The sequence below is a fragment of the Plectropomus leopardus genome, chromosome 13 (genome assembly GCF_008729295.1).
Source record: "Plectropomus leopardus isolate mb chromosome 13, YSFRI_Pleo_2.0, whole genome shotgun sequence".
In the NCBI taxonomy this organism is placed as follows: domain Eukaryota; kingdom Metazoa; phylum Chordata; class Actinopteri; order Perciformes; family Serranidae; genus Plectropomus; species Plectropomus leopardus.
Window position 1 is genome coordinate 11,353,590 of NC_056475.1, and position 22,348 is coordinate 11,375,937.

The 22,348-nt window shown below is 37.0% G+C and overlaps 2 protein-coding genes across 2 annotated transcripts; both read right to left on the bottom strand.

Annotated features, from left to right (window-relative positions):
* Positions 1 to 4,645: 4,645 nt before the first annotated feature.
* Positions 4,646 to 11,179, bottom strand: cnot8 (CCR4-NOT transcription complex, subunit 8). Its single transcript, XM_042498895.1, has 7 exons — positions 11,093 to 11,179; positions 9,154 to 9,365; positions 8,318 to 8,511; positions 8,040 to 8,201; positions 7,572 to 7,716; positions 7,257 to 7,367; positions 4,646 to 5,462 (listed from the first exon to the last, which is right to left on the bottom strand). The coding sequence occupies exons 2-7, from the start codon at positions 9,268 to 9,270 to the stop codon at positions 5,334 to 5,336; spliced, it is 858 nt and encodes a 285-aa protein (XP_042354829.1). The 5' UTR covers positions 9,271 to 9,365; positions 11,093 to 11,179; the 3' UTR covers positions 4,646 to 5,333.
* A 907-nt stretch (positions 11,180 to 12,086) lies between these two features.
* fam114a2 (family with sequence similarity 114 member A2) lies at positions 12,087 to 21,287 on the bottom strand. The gene is made up of 14 exons (XM_042498967.1): positions 21,054 to 21,287; positions 20,068 to 20,306; positions 19,418 to 19,517; positions 19,028 to 19,126; positions 18,731 to 18,834; positions 18,186 to 18,320; positions 17,748 to 17,912; positions 17,482 to 17,605; positions 17,280 to 17,365; positions 16,188 to 16,313; positions 15,782 to 15,906; positions 15,577 to 15,649; positions 14,831 to 14,884; positions 12,087 to 13,702 (listed from the first exon to the last, which is right to left on the bottom strand). The coding sequence occupies exons 2-14, from the start codon at positions 20,284 to 20,286 to the stop codon at positions 13,601 to 13,603; spliced, it is 1,512 nt and encodes a 503-aa protein (XP_042354901.1). The 5' UTR covers positions 20,287 to 20,306; positions 21,054 to 21,287; the 3' UTR covers positions 12,087 to 13,600.
* Positions 21,288 to 22,348: the final 1,061 nt, after the last annotated feature.

The following is a 22,348-nucleotide window of genomic DNA, read 5'->3' on the forward strand; positions in this document are numbered from 1 at the left end:
GCTGGTTTTGGGACGTAATTTTTTGACATTTTTGCCATACTGTCACGGCTGGTTACTGGACCCAAATGCAAAACACGAACCGATCTCAGTCTTTCAGAGGCTTTATTTACAAAAGCAGGATTAATCACAATCTCAACAAAGTCCAAGGAGAAGAATGTCCAATTCGGTGATCCATCGGGTCGACCCCCGGAACGAGTCGAACCGACGACGAGGCTCTGACAGGGAAACCACCGGGAGAGCAGAGCAGGTGAGTCGAGGAGACCAGCCGATCTCACTCCAGCGATTGCGGGTCTCTCAGATGAGCAGGCTCGCTGAGTGCCACCTCCTCTCGGGGAACAGGGATGAGGAAGGCACAGGTCGAACTCAGAGTCAAGATACAGAAGGCAGGTCGGATCACCGGGACGGAGACAGAGCGGGTTGGTCAGAGACGAGCAATTCGGCAACAGGCAGACAAACAGACAGACAGGAACAGAATGCTGGAAAGTCTCGCATGGCAAAGAACAAACTGGAAGTAAGGATGAGACACAGGACAGGTTATATGCAGGAGCAGGGATGAGCAACAGGTGGATGTGGTTACCGCTGATGAGGGTGCAGCCAGGCGGAGGGGGAGAGGGAAACACCGCAGGTGGAGGAAATCAACATGATTAGGGGAGAGGTGAGAGAGGTGAAGCAGCGGTGGAGCAGACGTGACACATACCATAGCATTGATTTTTTTTTTTTTTTTTTTTTTTTGGTCATTTTTAAAAAAATGCTATATTATGGTGGTTCTGGCCGTTTTGTCACGTTTTAATGCCATGGCGTGTCCCAGCAGGCTATTTTATGCTGTTTTGAGTTGTTTTCAGCTGTCATTTTGTGACATTTTTGCCATACTATAGTCTTGCCTTTTTGGTCATTTTTACAACATGCTACATTATGATGTTTTTGGACATTTTTGCAAGTTTTATTGCTATGGCGTTTCCGAGTACGCTATTTTATATTGTTCTGAGGTGTTTTCAGCTGATTTTGGGACATGTCATTTTTTGGAAAATTTTTGGCATACTATAGCCTTGCCTTTTTTGGTCATTTTTTGACATGCTGTATTATGGTGTTTTTGGCCATATTTGCAAGTTTTATTTCTATGATTTTTCTCAGCACCATATTTCATGCTGTCCTGACTTGTTTTTCAGCTGGGAAATGTATGTTTTTTTGAAATCCCATATTATGGTGTTTGTGGCCTTTTTTGCAACATTCTATGCTTTGGCATGTTTCAGCATGCGGTGTTATGTAGTTTTTAGTTGTTTAAAGCTGTTTTTGGGACATCTCATTTTTTGACATTTTTGCCATACTATATCCTTGCTTTTTGGGTCGTTTTTTCGACATGCCATATAATGGTGTTTTTGGACGTGTCTTGGCATGCTATTTTTTGTTGTGTCATGTGTTTTCAGCTGTTTTTTGGACATGTCATATTTTGACATTTTTTGCCATACTATAGTATGGCATTTGTGGTCATTTTTATGACTTGTAGTTTTTAGTTGTTTAATACTGTTTTTAGTATGACTTTTTTGCCATACTATAGCCTTGTCTTTTTTTCCACATGCCATATTACAGTGTTTTTGGCCATTTTTGCAGCATTCTATTTTATAGCCTGTTTCAGCATGCAATGTGTTGTCGTTTTCAAGTGTTTGAAGTTTTTTTGGGACGACATCTTTTGACATTTTTGCCATACTAAAGCCTTGCTTGTTTGGTCATTTATTTAACATGCTATATTATGGTGTTTTTGACATTTTTGCAAGTTTTATTGTCATGGCGTTTTAAGGTCTTTAAAGCTTTTTTTGGGACATGTCATTTTTGCCATACTATAGCCTTACGTTTGGTCATTTTTTCATCATGGTATATAATGGTGTGTTTGGCCATTTTTGCAAGCTCAAGTTATGAGAAAGATTAAACTGATATCTGATGTTTGATTCCTTCCAACTCCCAACAAGTAGAACAATACGTAAATATGCAGAGATCACAACGGAGCCATTAGGCCTACTTAAGGACTATTCTGTACCTGTGGTGATTCCTGACATTTTGGGGAATGTTCAAACAGAATACTCCTCCACCCTCCTTTGTCCCCACTGAGAGGGTTTTTAGCACATTGGGGAACATTTATAAGGACAAGAGGAGCTCCCTGGCAGGTATAAATGCAGAGAAGCTATGCTTCGTGTTCTAAAACCTGCCCCTAATTGACTGGCAGTATTAAAACAGTCAGCAATTGACTGATACTGAACAGTGCTGATGTTTATTTAACTCCTTATTTTATTTTATTTATTCGATATTTAAATGGTCAGCAAAGACCATACAGCACCGATGTGTATTTTATTTTCATATTCTTCATTTGAATGGTCAGCAAAGACTGGTGCTGAACACATACAGTACAGATGTTTATTTTTATTTTTCTTTGTGTGTAATGTTCAATAAGTAAATTGTTAAATAAAAGTTGTTTGTTTAAGAAAGCTGCCTTCTGACTGCTTTATCATATCGGTGCAAAATCAGTGCACAATCAGCATAGAAATGATCTATTTTCATTCCAGCTCAAAAAATCACTAAATCGGTCAACATAATGTGAATTTTTTTAATTGGTATCAGTCTCAAACATCCCATGATTTTTTGGTGACATACTATACTATGACGTCTTTGATGATTTTTGAGGGATTTACTACACTATGACATTTTTGATGGTTTTTAGCGACATACTATAGCATGATGTTTTTGATGATTTTCGAGCGGCATACCTTAGTGTGACGTTTTTGAGGATTTTTGAGCGACACGATACACTGAAATTTTTGATGATTTTTGAGCGACATACTATACTATGATGTTTTTGATCAACATGCTTTACTATGTGTTTGAGCGACATATTATAATATGACATTTTTACTACAGTATAGTGTGTCACTCATAAATCATCAAAATCATCAGTGTGGCTCCAAAATGGCATAAAAACGTCATAGTGTAGCATGTTGTCCAAAATGGCATAAAAAAGCATCATGCTATAGTATGTTGTCTAAAATGGCATAAAAACATCATCATATAGTAAGTGCTCAAAAAGTGGCATGAATATGTCATAGTGTAGGATATCATCAAAGTAGCATAAAAACATCATGCTATAGTGTGTTGTTCAAAATGACATCAATTCCTCATAGTAAGTCGTCTTAAAGGGCATAAAAAATGTCACAGTGAAGTTTGTCGTTCTAAATGGCATGAAAACATTTTACCATAGCATGTTGTCCAAAATAGCAAAAAATCATCATAGTATAGTATGTCGTCAAAGTAGCATAAAAACAACATGGTATAATGTGTCGTTCAAAATGGCATCAATACGTCATAGTATGCCGTCTTAAAGGGCATGAAAATGTCACAGTGAAGTTTGTCGTCCTAAATGGCATAAAAAGATTTTAGTATACTATGTCGTCCAAAATAGCATAAAAAAGTCATAGAACAGTATGTCATCCAAAATGGCATAAGAAAGTCATAGAACATTAGATCTTCCAAAACGACAGAAAAACGTCACAGTGTAACATGTTGTCCAAAATTAAATAGAAAACAGTCATAGTCTAGTATGTGGTCCAAAATGGCACTAAATCATTAAAGCATGGTATGTCGTCAGAGATGGCATGAAAATGTCAAAGTGTAGTATGTCATCAAAATAATATAAAAACATCATGGTATAATGTGTCGTTCAAAATGGCTTCAATACGTCAACACATGTCATCTTAGAGTATGAAAATGTCGTCCAAAATGGTATAAAAAATTCATTGCACGTGTTGTCCAAAATGCCATAAAAATGTCCTAGTACAGTGTCTTTAGAGATGGCAGGAAAAGTCATAGTATAGTATGTCATCAAAATAGCATAGAGAACATCATAGAGTAGTTTGTTGTCCAAAATGGCAGAAATAATGTCATATTATGGTATGTCGTCCAAAATGGCATAAAGCATCGTAGCAGTATGTCATCCAAGATGGCATTAAAAAACTTTATAGTATAGTATTTCTTCAAAATAGCATAAAAGAATTATAGAATAAAAAAAGTTTAATTCATCATTTATCAAGCAAAAAAATGCAAAATATTCTCTGCTTTCAGCATCTCACATGTGAAGTCTTGCCACTTTTCAGTTTTTAGATAATTTCAATTAGAATATCTTTGGGTTGGTCAGAGAAAAATGACATAGCATTCAGATTTTCCAGAATCCAAGGTTATGTCTTAAAATATTTTGGTTTGTCAGGCCAACATTTCACAATAGATTGACATCAAAATGTTAAAAGAAAGACAATAGAAAACCCTAACATCTAAAAAGCTGGATGCAGACTATTTTGCATGTTTGTTTGATAGATATGTAATTATGTCAATTAACTGACTTATATATTACTCTAATCAATGCTGCTCAAGTTGCAGCCCTACTTTTGATTATTTTTTATTTTAGTTTAGTTTTTTTACATAAAAAAATTGTAGACAATATTCCAGATTGGAAAAAAAGTTTGGGTCAAGTCTTTAAGTCACAGATTCTAGGCAAGAGTTTCCAATGACCTGAAATGAACCCTTTTAAATGTAAATTTTGAGCAAGCTGTGTCAGTGTATGGCTGATTATGGTAAAAAAAAAAAAAAAAAGATGAAATACTTAACATTTACATTCAAAATACAAAACAATTTAATATACAACTGTTTAAAACAATGTAGAATGTAAAAACAACAGTGACCACAACATCTGTAAACCTGACGGTGGACAGTTTGGTTTGGTGGGTGAATGTACAGAACGACAGTAGTTTGCCCATTGAAACACATGCATAACCAAGCACAGTTATACACTTTGACGCCCACTGTTAAAAGTTTGTGAAAGTGGAAAAGAGCTAAAACATTTTTATTTTCATCAAAATTATACATTTTAATTTACAGGCCCTTCCAACATTAACTTAAAAAATGAAATCCCTGCAACAAGAGATGAGTCCCACTGATGAGAAGGATTGACTGAACTAAAGAATCTGGCTGTTTTTGGCAAAGTTTGGTCTGAAATCATGGTATCATACAGGAGCTGGTCCCATGCTGTTAAAGAAGGGGGTCACTATAGTGCTGTAAAAAAACAGTTTTGAATGTATGGCCATATACTCAGTAAAAGTGACTTAAAGGAAACAAATGAGCCAGTGAGTGATCCAATGTCACTGTGAGTCCATTTTGCAGTCACTCAGGAAGAAAATTTAAAGAAACTTTTAGTTTGTCTCATTCAGGGAGCATGTGTTGAGGGAGATCAGGGAAGAAAACTGCTGGTCGGGTTTTAAAACAAGTGCGTGTTCCACTTGAATATTTTGAGCGCTGAGTCAGTGCTTGTTGTTCGTCTCCTCCTGGCCTGAGCTGGAGATGCCATTCTGGGGTTGGGTGGAGCCTGAGCCCAGGCCATACAATCTCCCACAATACTTTGCATCATCGATATTGTCTTCGAAGAAAAGCTAAACAAGACAAAACACATTTCAATTACATGAAACCTGAAACCCATTGCTAAAACACACCTTATATTCTTACATGCTGGATATGTACAAGTCCTATGAGCGGAATTAAATGATTTGTTTGTAGTTTTGTTTAGTTTTGTTTGTTAATATATACTCATTATGAATTTGATGCCTGCAAAATGTTTTAAAAAAGTTGGGACAGGGGCAACAAAAGACAAAAGACTCAAAAAAAAACCAAACAAAATACCTGAAAACACCCACAGAGCGAAGAGGTTAAATGGTGAAAGTTGTTAGTATCATTATGGAGTATGAAAAGGAGAATCTCAAAAGGCTTAAGCCTGGTAAACACTGCAATTTTGGGCTGTCTTAGATGAAAGATGACCATCGTAACAGAAACGTGGCAATATCTTTAGTCGTGGCTCTAAAACGGTGGTCCCATGTTGCACAGTGAGAGAGGTTCAAGGATGGCTGTTGTCTCTGTCATACGATCAAAGACAGCCTGGGACAAAATTCTGATGGTGTCAAAAATTTGGGATGACAATCGTACTGCGACTTGCTGTTACAACCTACGTCTACTGAGCAACCAATAGAAATGCAGCATGAAATGATGCACTCATTAGCATGACTCTGCTAGTGCATGCTAAATGCTAGTAGATGCTAATACTTACTCCGAGTTCTTATTGCAAAATTGCCATGTCACATTGGCCTCTTTTCACCAGCCACGACCGCATCCACATTCTCCTCCTCCTCAGACTTTTTCCGACACACATAACTATAGTGAGGGCTCTGTTTGTTTGTTTGTTTACATTTTTTTCATACCACTAGGGCAGCGTAGATGGATGACGCTTGCTGATTACGTTTTGTTCATGCGCACTGATGTCGATGGATGTATGTCGTAGCCTACAATTCAGTTGATGATGTCACTGTACAATCTGCATACATCAAACTTGATATTGTACCGAAGTTTATTCAGATCCATGTCGCACAGTGTCGCTTGCATTAAAGTTATAAGATTGCAAAAATGTCTTCAGGAGGCTTTACTTATTCACAAGCAAGGACAGTGCATGGTTTGCTTCTTTGTGGAAAGAAAATATGGGCAAATAGTCCAACAGTGAAACAACATTTGTTAACCTACAACTGCAAAATTTTAAGGATTTCACCATCTAACAATCCACAATATCATCAGAAGATTTTGAGGATTCTGAAAAATCGTTGCATGCAAGGGGCAAGGTCAAAAACCAACACTGAATGCGACCTTCAATCAGACATGTGACAATACATTAGAAACTGACATGACTGTATGAACATATCCACAGATCAATTATCCATCCCACTAATGACATTAATCCACGAAGGAGATAAAAAGAACTCTGCCTGCTACATTCATGGATCTGCAACCCCCCCTTTAACAGAGACCCTCAACTGTTGAGCAATATCAAGCAAGAACAGGGTAGAAAAGAAAAGGGGAAGTCGCACAGTGGAAAAAATGCCCCTGTCCAAACTTTTTTGACACATATTGCAGGCATCAACCTGTGTCAAAAACACAAATCATTGCATTCTGTTTTTATTTACATTTCATACGTTGTCCCAATTTTTTTTTTTTTTAAAACAGGAACGTATATAAATACTTCCACAGGTTATCTGTCAACACACCACCTACAGTAAACAAAGTTTTTTGCTAGTAAGGGCACCTAATATATTTTTGATAATCAACAGTTTTGTGAGAAGTCCTAAAACACACAGAAGTGGCTCATCCTGCAGATCAGCGAGGCTAATAATTAAAAGAAACTGTACCTCTTTCATCCTGAAGAAAGCCATGCCTGTGAGAAGCGAGTCTGATCCCGCCTGATGCTGCCGCCCGATCCTCTTCAGCTCCAGCTGGTCTGCCACTTCCTGTAGCCCTCCCTGCACAAACGCACATAGGTCAAGACTTGTTCTGACATTATCTGACAGTTAGTGTCCTATGTAGACCTGTTGGACATAAGACCATGAGCCCCATCACCAGCTACAGTCGCCAACTGTTGAGCTGAATCAACACCTCTGATACAGTTTCTATGAAATGACTTTGTCCACCCTGTGTACTGTATATAGATATTCAGTCTAGAATACCTTTAAGTTCTTGCAGCTCTTCATCAAGTACTTGACGTCATAAATGGCGGGAAAGAAAAGGTTGAGGATCTGGAAGAAGTCATGTTCCTCCTCAGGGAGCCGCGCGTCTGTCAGCAGTTTCACCAGGTAGCCAAAGTCGTAGCCACTGAGAAATACAGAACAGTGGGATCCGGGTCAGGATAACACTGGATTACACTGATGTTCTGATATTCTTACCATAACTGTAGTCTTCAGAGTAAGAGAATGGATTTGAATTTGAAACCATCGGTTGATAAATACAGACAGGAGTGATATTTCTTTTTACCAAACCAAACTAAATTTGTTACTAGAAAGGGAAGAACTCATGCTGTAAATAAAACCCAAATCTTACTTTTATAACATTCAAGAAACTGTAAGACTGACAGTCAAACTGGACTAAACTAAACTGGATCTGCAAATACAAAAGCTGGATCAGAATAAACAACAGACCTGTGGAAGGAGAGCCACTTGACGTTTTCACACAGCACCAGACCAGACGTCATGAGGAGCTCTGCAAAGTAGAGTGTGTCGATTCCCTCTTCTTCGTGTTTTTTAAACTGGAGGCCGGAGTTCTGGAGGAGGTCTATGGAGTCCTGTGAGTACATGTCTTCTCTGTGAAAAGAAAAAAAAAGATATTCCTAAGGTGATAACCAAACTAACCACTGACAGAGAAATCATTCAAGTAAGGACAAATTAAATTAGAAAGGGCAGGAAGACAATGTGCCTACGTGAGGTTGAATTTGAAGTTGAACTGCCACGTCGTTGTGCCAGGAGGATAGTCCCCATCCTCATTCATGAATGTGAGGCCGAGCTGGATGATTTTCAGGAGGTCAACGTTACACCTCAGCAGCTGGTACTGGTAGTCTACTGTGCTTCGAAACTCTCCGATTGGTCGAACAACCACTCCAGGGAATTCTGTGTCCTAATGAAAAAAATAAATTAATTAACAGAAAACTTCACCCTTCAATATTTCTGCACTCTTATTCCACTGGAGTCGATTGCAGTTTGGCAACGTGAATTTTTTTGTTCCCACTTTGGCTTAACAGGCCTGACCAATGTTATATTTTGGTAGATACAGTTTATCTGAAACATACCTTGAGGTTTAAAAACAAATGTTTAGCCAGTTTGCAGAAAAAAAGTCTTGCTGTAATCAAAAAATACAAACAAATGAGCTGCTGATTTAGAACCAAAGTCCCTCAAATGCAGCTGTTTCTACTTCAAAATGTCATTTCTTTTAAATTGCTACTGAGCTTCTACCCGGTCACTATTCAAAATAAATTGACAAGAATTTCTAGGATATAAAAAAATAAAATTAATGAATAAAAGATGCAACCTACAAACAACATGTTTCCCAGATTGTGTTCAAATGTGCCAGGGTTTATCTCTACCCAGTCATGTATCACTTGTGCAAAATGAACCCTAAAGGTTTCTTATTCTATGTCTCTGAGTCAGAAAAAAATGCTACTCCTTTTTCCTCTCATATTTTACTCAACGTTATACAGAATTATTTTTTAAAAAAAAGCATTTTTTTCCAGCGACTATGCATCAAAAACTCCTCTCTTACCATGGCAATATAATTGTAGCTTTGAATAATCTGTCGGATCTTCCTCATTTCTTCCTCCACATTGCTCGCCCAGACTTCACAGATTATCTGACTGGAATCTGTAAGTGCAGCTGGCATGTTGGCAGGTGGGGAAGAGAGCTAAAACCCAACAATCCTGCAGCAGCGCTTGTGAGGGGGGTGAAGGGGAGACGGTGTGCAGAAGAAAGACAACTCTGAAAGAGGACAAAAAGAAGGGGTTGGTGAATGCATTTAAATCTCTCTGCAGCACTGGTACAAGGATAACTTCAGCTAAACAAGAACAAAGATGAATGTTAGTACCACTACATCAGTTATCACTAAGAGTAATGCACACACAAACTATGGATTGAAGCACGTGACAAAAGATGCAAGTCCACACAGTTTACATCCTTTAAAATTGATAGTGTTTTAAAAGACTCAGACCTTTATTGAAAGCTCTTTTATTAAAGCTCTATTATGCAAAATGCATTTTTTTTATTGTACATACGTAAAACCACACTTGTGAAGATTATGCAGGGTTTGTGGGTGAAAACTTATACTTTGTAAAACCTAAAGGAGCTATTTCTATCTAATACTTTTTTAAAGTTACTAAGTACTTGCTGTATAAGATGTTGAAAGTTTCTATTTTAATTTAACATTTAATTTGCTAAATGCATTTTAACCAAGTTTATTTTTGTAGTTTGTTATACATTCTTAATACTGACAAAGATTTTCAGTTTTATTGTAAATACATACTGGTTCCACATATCAATTATTGCTCTCATTGACTACTAACAATCAGTATCGGCCCTGAAAAAACAATATTGGTCGACCCCTATTACAGACTCAGCACATTATACATATTTATATGTTCAAATATTCACATACTATAGCTAATTGTTTTTATTGACTGTGTTAGTATTTTATTTTATATTTTTACATACTTGGTGCTTGTATTTATTTTTTCTTTCTATAATTCTCTTTTATTGGCATCCGAGCCAACGAACTACACTAAACTAAACCGAATATCAATAAAGTATTTCTGATTAAATTATTGGGTCAGCCACGGTGGCAGGTGGACTCCAAAATCAACCAGCCACTCAGTGAATTACAATTGTTTTGTGGCTGGTGAGCGAAGCAAATCTAGCAGACACTTGCCTATTTTAACAGCATTTGGCCGACCCTGCATGTACTGCCAGTTGCATGGCTGCATTGTTTTTACTGTCGCTCTACACTTTGGCTACCTTGTTAAAATGCATGTTCAAAACACTGTAATACAACCTAACGTCTCCTTGATGAAGGCTAAAATGTTACTTTTTTTTGTTGAAACTGCACTAGAAATGTGTTGATTCAACCTTTTAGTGATTGTGAAGACTGGAGTACGTGCGAGGTGTATTAAGTTGTACTAAGAGGGTTAGCAACTAAAGTTATTTGATTTAAGTGACATTCTCCTTCTTACTGAACTGCAAAAACAATATGATGAGGATACAACTTCTTGAAAATAGGCGTAAAAGATGAATACTGCCTTTGCGTTACCATGACATCAAGCTGAAGTTAGCTAGTTGTTTATATTGTCGGGCTAAGTAAGCTAACAGATATCTAACACAATAACACCAAGTCTGACATCCCTGTGAACTAATAGTCTATGGAAAGTGATAAGTGTGTTGAACAACTCGAGAGGCATTATTAACAGCACCGTTTGGAGTAACAGTGACACTGACTGACGATGTTACAGCGCAGGGACGAGCTGGGTGCTAAGCATGAGCGGCTAACGTTTACAAGCTAATCCTCGCGTTACCAAAAAAGCTAACAACACCAGAGCAAAGGATAAATGAAACGGCTTTGCTTTTTCACTTAATTGTATGCCAGAACAGCTATGCACACTGTAGACATCTCAGTGTGTAACTGTGGAAAGTATAAAAAGTGTAAATATTAGGTTTACCTCTGAATTTCCTCGACGTAGCCTGACAAGCTAGTTGTTAGCGCCGCTGTTGTTCTTCTTCTTTTTCGGTTTCTCCTTCCTTCTTTCTTCTTCTTCTTTGTGTATATTGCCGGATCGTAATTACACGGTAGAGCTCTACACCGCCACGTACTGTCCTGAATGTGTAAAGACGTGAGATAAACTGCTCAACACATAGAAAAATACAAATGAAAACTCAGCAGTATTGCATATAAAATCCAAAACAAAACACAAACATATATACGAAATAAATGGACATCTACTCAAGTAAGTTATTTGAACTTAACTATTGAATTTCTTACATCGTGATACTTCCACTTGAAATACAATAGAATAAGTATTGTGGTTTTTTTTTCATTTCATTCTAATACATTTATTTTGAGAATTATGGATATATATATATTCAAAACATATGATGACAATAAAACATAATGCATTTTTTTTCAGATTTAACTATCCAACAGTTGGCCTATATATTTTCTCCACTTTGACCAACTACAACTGGTAAATCTGATGTATCATTGTAATAATAATTTAATATTATAAATGTATAATCATCTCAGTGTTATTTTTCATCATACTTAGTACTATTACTTTTAATTTTAGTGCAATTCGCAAATAATACTTTAGTATTTTAATAAAGCTTTTTAATACACCGCTTTTTATTATAATGGAGTGTTTTCACATTGCGATATTTCAATGTTTTATTTGCAATACCAAGTATTTATTTCCTTAAATTATTATGGAATTATTATTATTATTGTTAAATTCCCTCCCTTCATTGGAACCTATATGGGTCCAAACCAGCAAAACCACACTTAGACCAAAAGTATAAAAATATATCTGTCCCCATAACCTTCACAAATCAAAACAGAATTTTCATGCCCTAACTTCCAAATTGACTGACATGTCTATTATTAATATACACTAAAACTTGTCTACTAGATATTAAATAAAAACTCACATACACAAATCACAGATTGGACCTATATGAAAGCGCATTTATTTGAAAACCATCTCAAATATCTGATAAACAATACAGTATATTTCTCAAAAAATATCACTTTACATGCCCACAACACACAGCTGTTAGCAGTTCAACATCATAAAACTAAAGGTCATTGGCTCAAAGAAGACAATCACAACTTTAATGGCAGATAGAAGCTCCTTTGTTGATTAATGAACACCTGAAGTTACAATGAAGTTTCATGAATATTGAATTTGGTGACAATAAAGAGGGGGCTTAAAATGGTGTTTTTGCATATTTCTCTAACTGGACATTGAAGATTTCCGAGAGTGGTCAATAGAGAAAAAACAGAGCTGTACGTTTTGTCAGATACATCAGGGATTATGAGAATGCTGAAAATCATTTAGGCCTAGATATTGAAAAAAGAAAATAATTAAAAAATAGAAATTGGTTATTTTTTGTGTTCTCAGATTACACAAGGTCAAAACTTTAAAGTTGAGTCTCAGCATTAAAAACAGTAATTTAGTTTTTTGACTCAAGACCAACTCGAATCCAAGCCTTTCATTCAACACTGTGGCTGGCATAAGAGAAAAAAATAGTCATTTAAAGCTGACATTGTTTTACACCCAGTTGGAGGTAAAACAAAGCACCAGGGTCAAATTGCAAGCATGATAATAAACTTATGTCCCTCTACAAACAGGCATCATTAGATTTAGAGTTACGTAAACAAATTACAGCAAATCTGATGATGATTTGAACATGATACCAAGGTTACCAATAACTAAGAAAACAATCTGTGCGTTGGAGATTTAAAGAGGTAATACAAGGCCTCTTGAGTCATATTGCCAGATTAACAGTGGCATGCTAGCTACAGAGACTGGCAAAAGTGACACGTTTAAGTCCCATCACTTTTGGTTAAAAACTTGTCAGTGTCCAAAAACACTTGGCCCAACTGCTCATTGAACCAGTGTTTTAGAGAGATATGCACAGAAAAGAATTTCCCAGCTATTCTCTGTGCAGTACAGAGAAAAAATACATTCTGAATAAATCACCTTTTTTTGTTTTTTTTAAAAAAGTATCATGGGTGTTTCCATTCTGTATGTCATTTTTTTAAGTGTTCTCTGAGGCAGAATTTAGAGGCAAGAGGACAAGTGCTGTCAGAAAAAAATAGTGTACTTGTTAGTGTAAAAGAAAAAATAATGAGTTGCTTTCTGTTTAACACAAATGTATTTGTTTCCCTTAGTTGGTACAGCCAGACCTCATCAACACTGTACTTCAATGAGTCCATCTACTGCGTTTAACAATTAAACCAGCAAATCAAAAGAAAGTTAACACTGTTTCACAAAAACACACTTTTCCCTCCAGGTGTGAAATTGATTTTGTCCTGAGCTGAAAACCAGACATCGTAAGAGCTGACACAGGTTATTTTTTTAAAGGAAAAGTTCTGAAGATGTGTCAGTTCTCTGCTGTGACAGAGTCCCAGCGTCATGGCAGCGATGGAGGTCAGAGGTGACATCAGTTGGTCACTGCTCTGTGGATTCAGCTTTCCTCTGAATGTGGGAGATTTCCAGTATGGGCATCAGCAGCTGGAAAGCATCTTGAATGTAAGACGCACTGTTGGACGCCTGCGAGGAAAAAGGATTCATAACATGAGACATACTGTATTTAACATAATTCTGAAATGTTCATATTTGGGCCTGTAAAGCCCCATGACACAAATACAGACAATCCAACTGCAAAACATCTTCTTTAACATGTTTTTTGGCTCTTTTGTAGCCTTTACAACCATTTCTACTTTAAGGAAATATCCCAACCAATGACAAGAGGTAATTTCACTTGTTCCCAGCACAATTTCCCCTAATTATTCGAGGACCTTTGTAGGATTAAAAGTGTTATTATGTATTAAAATTAAGACAGCAGAACAAAGATTGCTGCACTTGTATCATGAAAATGACACATCATTTTAGGAAAATGATTTCAATCTGTTCATTTGTACTAGAAACAGGAAGGATAAGCTTAGCCCTTTTGTTTTTAACAAGATTTTATAACTCAATAATTGCTTGACTACAAATGATTACATTAACTGAGTTTTTATTAGAGTTTTTAGATGTTTTTTTATAATGGACTGATTCTGCATCAATTATGTCTCCAAAAGGTTTTTAGTTTTTGGAATCAAAATAGTAGCATATTAGCTTACCCTGGACCTTTGCACCCGATGCTGTAATTTTTTTTTGTTCACCTACTGTGAGTTTTGAGATATTTGTCTTTTTTAACCAGGAGATAATGACAATGAAATATAGCACTGTGTGCAATCTGTAGAGCAACAATAACTGATCTTGTGTTTGTTAGCATATAACAATAAAAGGTCAAAGAGTTAACCTTTGGTGAAATTCAAGATAGCATGTCAAATCAACTAGGGGTGAAATCACAAACACTGTGCAACTGTGGAGCAATCCTCACATGTCCTACGGGAACACATGAAATAAACAACTAAAAAAAGTGGTCTTGTGTGTTTGCATTTCAAAGTCAAATCAAATTTTGTTTTTTGATTTTTTTTCTTTTACACATTTAAATATGATACAGTGACCTAAAAGGGTCTTAAAAGGACAAAAGTGATTTTTTTAAAGGAGGACCTGAGGGTTAAGGATTTAAGGGTTATACAAGCAATAAAATGGATGATAAAGATAGAACTGCAATAGTGTGACTTAATTACACAGTGTGTGTTGATAGTGCTTTAGTGCCTTGACACAAACCTCTAAAAAGACTCCTGTTATCAGCGGGTTGAGGACATCCCCCTTCTCGTTTGACTGTAAAACAGAACGTTTAGATCAAATTATAACCAGCTCTCTGATGAACAAACAGCAGCAGTGTTAATGTGTCAAAACAGAGAAAAGCAGAGTAGAAAATGAAATGTTGAAGGTACAAAGAGCAGCACGTAATAGAGTTTTACAGTTCAGGGTTTGACATTTAAGTAGATCAGACAAACGTGGGTGGAAACAAAACAGAGGGATGAAGTGAGTTAAAGATGATAAAACGCATCTCTTTGAACTCTAAATCAAACTAATTTACATGATGTAAGTGGTTGTAACTCGATACTGTCATACTGCCTCACACTCACTGACTCAACTGCAGACATCTGCTCTATTGAGTGTTTACAGGATGTTTATTCTGAGAAGTTTTAAATAATAACGTAACACCAGGCCGGAAAACAGTAGTTGTGTACTGTAAAGTGTGGAGATTTGTGGGATACAGACTAAAGAAAATGATTTTTCAAAAATGAAGTTGCAGAGGCTGAGATAAACAGACTTTAATCCCCAGTACGGGCCAAACTCCTACACCACTGAATTCCACACTTCCTAGATTGTAACTCCATATTAACCATAAAAACAAAAACAACATTTATTATTTTAACTGTTCAACATCACGACTATGAAAACACTCAATGATCCCAAACTCTGTGATACACAGAGTTAGTTTAAGTTAAAATCTTCGCACTTACCCCTGCTGTTGTTAAGCAGGATGTGAACTTCTTGGAAAGCAGTGAGATTTCTTTACACAGGACAACAGTTAATCTGAGGATGGACCACATGGAAAATACAATTCAATTCAATTCAATTCAATTCAATTAAAGTACAGATGGAACAGTGATTTTCTCCAGTATAGCTCCTGCGGTGTCTCAAAACTGAAAATCCACATCATCTTACTGTGACAGGACGCTGGCCTCTGCGCTGCCGTTGGAGAAGAGGATCATCTCAGCCAGTTTGTGGAATAGCTCGATGGATCGAGCCGTCAGCTCTGCCAGACTCCTGATGGCTGCAGCATGAACCTCCTGAAAATATTCGATATGCACATGCACACATATACACAAAAATACTGTTGAATGAGCCAGAAGTCACATGCAGGAGAAACTGTGAGGACTGAAACATATTATAAAAACATCCTCGTGCACATCAAAATGTTAATGTTTCATGAAACAATTGGACTCTCTCCAAACAGAATCAGCACACTCCTGAGACATGCAATAAAGATATGCTCTTAACCTGTAAGTCTGACAGCAACCTCAAATGATTTCTCTCTTTTCAATGTTAAATCCTGAAGACATCTGCATACCTCTACAGAAAGTGTTTCCTGTACATCCTTCTCACATTCTTCCTCTTCTGTCTTCACATCCGCTTCGTCCGCCTTCTTCCCTGGTTTGGTCATGTCAGTGATCTGGCTGCAGGTGCTCTTACAGGCCTGTTGGAGGTTATTAACATATAAACCATATTATTGACGTAACCACCACTCTGTTCACATCGCTCAGTTTTTAACTGCCAGTTGACGACAGGAACCACAGGAAATGTACAATCTAATGTCATCTAATTTCGTCTAGATTATGTAATTTATTTTGATTTTATTCATTTTTTTTGTGGCTGCAAGGTACGATGATACCAGAGGTGGGACCATATCATTCTTTTACAAGTCACAAGTAAGTTGCAAGTCTTTGCAAACAAGACCCAAGTCAAGTCCCAAGTCCTAAACTTTTTTTAAAAAAGATTTATTTATTTTTTTGGCTTTATTAGAATAGGACAGCTTAGGTGTGGAAAGGGGAGAAAGAGGGGACAATCTGCAGCAAAGGGCCACAGGCTGGACTCAAACCCGTACATGGGTCACCCACTCTCACCCACCAGGTGAGCTAATGGGCACCACACAAGTCCCAAAGTTTAAATTTTGAGTCCCAAACAAGTCATAATACCCTCTTAAGTAAAAGTAATGCCAATATTACATTTACAAAAATCATAAATGCTTTTTAAAATTTGCATTTATTTGCTAAAACAAGTGGCTGAAAAAAGCTACCGTTGCTTAATATTAGCTCACTGCTTGATGTTAATATTAGCTTCAACTGTTCTTTGTGCAACTTCAAATGTAGAACAAAGTTGTAAGTTGTGTTCCGTTGTCTGTTATTTTCAATCTTCACATTTTGCATACGCCATTGTGTTTTTTGTAGATTTATTATATCTAAAAAAGACTGAAGTCCAAGTGAAGTCATAAGTCATTGTTGTTAGAGTAAATTGCAAGTCTTTTTTAATTTTGTCACGTCAAGTCTAAAGTCATCAAATTTGTCTTCACCTCTGGATGATACACAGTTACAGCCTAAAAAGTATTTATCTCAACAAAAGCTGAGCAGGAATCTGATCCAAACACAAAAATGTGTCGTTGTACCTTGCTGAGTTTGTCCACTGTGCCACTGACACTGAGACCCTCCAAAGCCTCTGTTAACTCCTTCTCGAACTCTGAGCCGTCTTCATCTGGAAATAGCAATGTAAAATTATTTACTTGATGTGTTAATCACATCAGGTATATATTTTGCCGAATTTGTTTTGCAGTGCTGGGATTTTTACTAACTCTTTTACAGATATGTTACCTTTCTTCTCATCCACTTCCTCATCATCAAACTCAACCAGAGAGAAAGAATCCTTAATGAGTTCGAGTTCTTGTCTGAGCTGAACCAGCTCATCTCCTGATAGTGTGGTCAGCACTGACTTCACCTGCAGCACACGCACAAGACAAACAGTCATTTGAGGCTTTTTACCAGATTCCTTTCCTTCAGATTTACCAGAATCATGAGACATAAAACAGTGTTTTTAGCCACAGTAGGTGTCGTACTTAGGAATGAAACTCCCATCATACCTTAGACTCACTCTCTCGAGACAGAATCTCCAGCGCCTCAAGGTGTGACAGACCTTGAAATTCATCAAACAGCATCCCGTAGTGAGCCACCACCTTCTTCTCAGAATCTGAAAACTCTTTTTCTGCCGTCTGCAGCTCCTCTCGCTCCTTCGCCTCCCTCAGCACCTGAGAGACAGAGAGAGATGACAATTTGTAAGAGAGGCGACAAAACATCAGACAACCGGGAGTAAATCAAGTATAAGTCAGCTGAAGTTTACTTTATTAAAAGACATAAAGAAGTAAAAGAGTGTGTTTTCTCGTCTCTATCTCCATCTTGACTTTTAGAGATGTTGAAGGTTAAATTTATTTATTCTAATATTTCAGACCCTAATTAAAAATAAATGTTAAACACTATGAAAATGAGCTACTCGTTAACATATTTGATCACGGTCTGCCAACCTGAGAGAGAGTTGAGTTCCTGTTCATCAGTCCTTTAGTCTTCTTAAAGCCGGGATCGCCCTCTGCTATCACATCCATCGTCTTCTTCCCGATGAACTCCAGAGCATCCAGACCGCCTGTTATCACCGTTTTTCCCTGTAAGGAGAAGGACATATGAATTGTCTGAAAGATTTGAAAAGGGTTTTATAGACCAAACAGCCCAGGAACATGTAATCCTTTGCAAAACAAAGAAATCACAAATACTGGACATAATAGCACAAAGTCATACTCACATTTAATATCTTGGAATGATTTTAAAAGATGAATGAAAAGGTGAATTGACTTGAAAGTATGCAAAATACTACAGAATTACTAGAATGCATGCCATTGCAATTCTACCATTTATCAAGAGCTGTACATTTTTAGTATCAGTGCTCCACATAAGATGACTTCTACTCTTTGAACAACATAATCGTGAGAACTGAATATACTTAATGATAAATGTAAACTTCTTTTTCCTCCGTCTAAAAAAACAGAAACAAAACACAGAGAACGTTTCTGCTTACTGTGCTTTGGACGACGCTGGTGAGCGACGACAGCATTCCCATTGCACTTCCCACCGCCACCGATGCATCGCCGGTCGCCTTGTCCGTCTCACTGCTAGATTCACCTGCAGAAGAGAAACAAACGCAATACAAACTGTTACACAAAGCGTGAACAATATTGAGATAAAAATATGCAACGTGTGATAAATTCACTCATATTCATACATCTCTGTGTATAAGAAGGTAAGATCCATGGTGACTGTGACCGTTAACCCACTGTTATTCATTTTTTAGACACAACATTAAGTAATGACTTACCTTGTTTCTGCTCTTCCTCAACTTGCGTTGAGAGTTCAGTCGGACTGGGGATTCCCAGAGATGTCTCCGCCTTCTCTATCACCTGAGTGAGCCCTTGGCCTGGACAGAGACAAGAGACATGCAACATGAATAATACAGAGGATGTCTGAACAGTAATAGGCGGAAAGACAGTGAGCTGGGACAGAGTATTATAACAAGTAATAAAGAGGTTGGAGTAATTTCTAACTACTTCTTGGACTATTCTGGCATCACATAAATTCAAGTACAATTAACCGTATAAACCCATATACACACATGCATATACACAACTACATTTACCTCTCCAAGTAGATGACTTAAAAAAAATGTTGTAAACATACAGAACGGGTTAGGTAGGTGGTTTATACTCACCAACAGTGGCCACGGTAGCTGTTGCTGTGGATAAGATGGATTTTCCCCAGCTGCCCCAGTATCCCCAACCACCCTGAGACACAGTGGACTCCACAGGTGTCTGACAGAGAATACATGATAAAAAATTGAAAGGAAAAAAGAGAGAAAGCAAGAAACAGAGGTTGTGAATGAGTGAAAGATAAAAAAAAAATTTAATTAGTTTTGTACACACAGAGTCGGTGTGTCCCCGTGGTTAACAGGAAATTCAACTGACGCAAGGCGAGGGTAATAACTTGTGTAAACACACACAATAATATTTAGTGTTAGGCCAAGAGGTCACAAGATGACCACAGTGATATTTTTTTAATTACAGTAGCATTTTTTGCTAACTTTGGAGTCTGTGGCTTCCTGAGTGGCCATACCTGACTGTTCTTAATGAAGTGAGCATACTTTAAATGATAGCTTTACAAAGCCTTTGTCAAAAGTGGAAAAGTGACGTGTATTCTTACCAACGCAAGAAGAAAACTGACAGCCAGAGTAAATTGAGTAAATTGTATCCAGTGTTTGTCTTGACACAGTCATATGCATTTAAGCAACTGGTGAAGCTGAAATTATGTTTCCTTTTTACCATTATTTGTAGTTTTTTGTCTAATATGAACTAACTATCTCACCGGTGCCTTTGCTGGCTGCTCCTCTACTTTTGGTTTCTCCTCAACTTCAGCTGCAGGTTTGACATCTGGTCTCCTCCTGGCTTTCCTTGTGGGAGCCACATCTGTCGATATGTCAGGTGTGCTTGGGGAGGAGCTGTCAGGCGTTTCTGCAGGAGAGGCATCCTGAATCTCTGGTACCACCTCTGGATTCTCCGCTGCTGTAGCTTCACTGTCTGACATCTTTATGTCTTAGTTCATGCCTTCAAAGTAAAAATATAACTATTAACCAGGTAAGTATACAATTAAACAACTGCATACTGTGTGGTGTTTTGATATTGAGAGCATTGAATTCTGACAGGCTGAGCAGGGTACAACAGCAAAAGTTAGTGCAGCGCTAGTATCACACTGTGATATTTAATGCCTTTGTCCCAGGAGTTAATTTCTAATAATATAACGTAAATCACTGTTTTGGTAAAACCAGTGGTTTCCTACAGTTCCCAGGATGCATTTCAATAACATCCAGGGAACAGCAGACAGTTATCCAGCTGTTGGTTATCTGTGCAGCTGGAGACTGTGCTAGTTTAAAGTCCAGTATAGGTTTTCTTAAACTTATACTGTTACCAATGGGGATTTACAAAAAAAATAAATAAATAACATCTTATATTGTGTATACTGTTCATTCATATCCAGCCATTTTTGCGCATGAAAGTACACATTCCTGAAGCGAAAACCTAACACATGCAGCAGGAAGAGGGTTTTAAATTATGAAAGGCACAACATAAACCTTATAACTAGATCTGTAAATCACATATAGCATCAAAAACTGGCATAGCGTTGGTATTATTGTTGTATTAAATTGCTAAACGTGCCTTAACTGTGAGTAAAAGAGCATTAGCTTTTTTTGTTATTTTTGTTTATCGATATAACGTGACGCTTTTTTATGATTCCCTAAGGATAACTAAATCGGAAAAACAACATACACTGTTATACTTCTGCAACAATCTCACCTTTCTCCTGTCAGTCTTGATGCTAGCAGTTAACGTTACCCCAACCTGCCAACAGTTTCCGTCTTAGATTCAACAACACGAAAGGTTTAGCTTCTTTGTTCCAGTTTGCATGTATCTTTCTAAAAGTTATCCGCCTTTTAGTTTTCCAATAAACAGTTTAATGATTCGGGTTTTCTTGTTCTTTTTGTCTACAGGATTAGCCACGTCACATTTTGTTTTCACTAGTCAGCTCGAGTCAGCTCCACAAGTTAGCCACACTGTGAAATAAAGGTTCCGGTAAGCATCTTCAAAATAAAAGTAGGAGAATATGTATATTTTAAAAATTCAGTAAAATAAAGTGCACGTTCACAGTGTTGATCTGTATCACGGTAAATATTACAACTGATCTATATATTAATTATTTTTTTAACAATAATCGACGACTAAAAAGTTTGACTTCCTCGGGGTTGACGGCATGGATGTGTTATAGTGGTTGACGGGCGTTACAATTTTATTTTAAAGGGAGGCTCGCCATACTACCGGTCTCTCTGCAGCTCTCGCGAGGGAGTTTAACGCAAGAATTCATTACGTCACAATTTCCGGAACCGTCAAAATAAAATGATTTACATTTTCTCAAAAAACATTCTCATTTAACAACATAAAAGACATTTATGCTTATTTGTTGTTTGTCCTCCATGTCTGTGTTTAAAAAAGGTAATCATTAATTCAGTCAGTATCGTGAGTAAATAGGCAACTTAAACTTAATCAAAATTAACCCTGTAAAAATGTAATTAATTACTTAATTAATTAATTAATGGATGAATGAATGAATAAATAAATAAATAATAAATGAAAATATGACATTGGCCTACCATACTACCATATTTTACAGCTTTTCCAACATGTTCTCCATCAATCATTGCTTAGCAAGTCCAGGGTTGTCCTTTTTGTCTTGTGAATATTATTAATAACAATATTTAGGCCTACAAAATAATTTTTTTTTTTTCCATTTTACAGCCTGTTAAATAAACAGCCTCGACACTGGCTTTGTGCTTGATAAAATGTCAAATGTCAAACATCATCATCATTATTATTATTATTATTATTATTATGATTATTATTATTATTATCATCAATGTATTTACCTATAAGTGTAAAACAAACTTTGTTTAATTCAGCATTGATCACAAAGCATGTTGTACTGTTACATAAGTGAAATCATCTGTCTGTATGGGAGGGTTTCGAACAAACCACGCCCATTGACTCACACCTGAACCAGGAAGTTAACTGATTGGACTGATGTTTTGCTGAAACAC

Bases quoted from the DNA above. Each gene is read 5' to 3' on its own strand.
- cnot8 (XM_042498895.1), bottom strand. From the start codon at position 9,270: ATGCCAGCTGCACTTACAGATTCCAGTCAGATAATCTGTGAAGTCTGG. The intron at 8,202-8,317 runs GTAGGCACATTG...TTCTTTTCACAG, and splicing joins AACTTCAAATTCAACCTCAC to AGAAGACATGTACTCACAGG. The intron at 7,717-8,039 runs GTCTGTTGTTTA...TGTATTTCTCAG, and splicing joins AAGTGGCTCTCCTTCCACAG to TGGCTACGACTTTGGCTACC.
- fam114a2 (XM_042498967.1), bottom strand. From the start codon at position 20,286: ATGTCAGACAGTGAAGCTACAGCAGCGGAGAATCCAGAGGTGGTACCA. The intron at 19,518-20,067 runs GTGAGATAGTTA...ATTCTCTGTCAG, and splicing joins AGCAGCCAGCAAAGGCACCG to ACACCTGTGGAGTCCACTGT. The intron at 18,321-18,730 runs GTAAGCAGAAAC...TTCTCCTTACAG, and splicing joins CCAGCGTCGTCCAAAGCACA to GGAAAAACGGTGATAACAGG.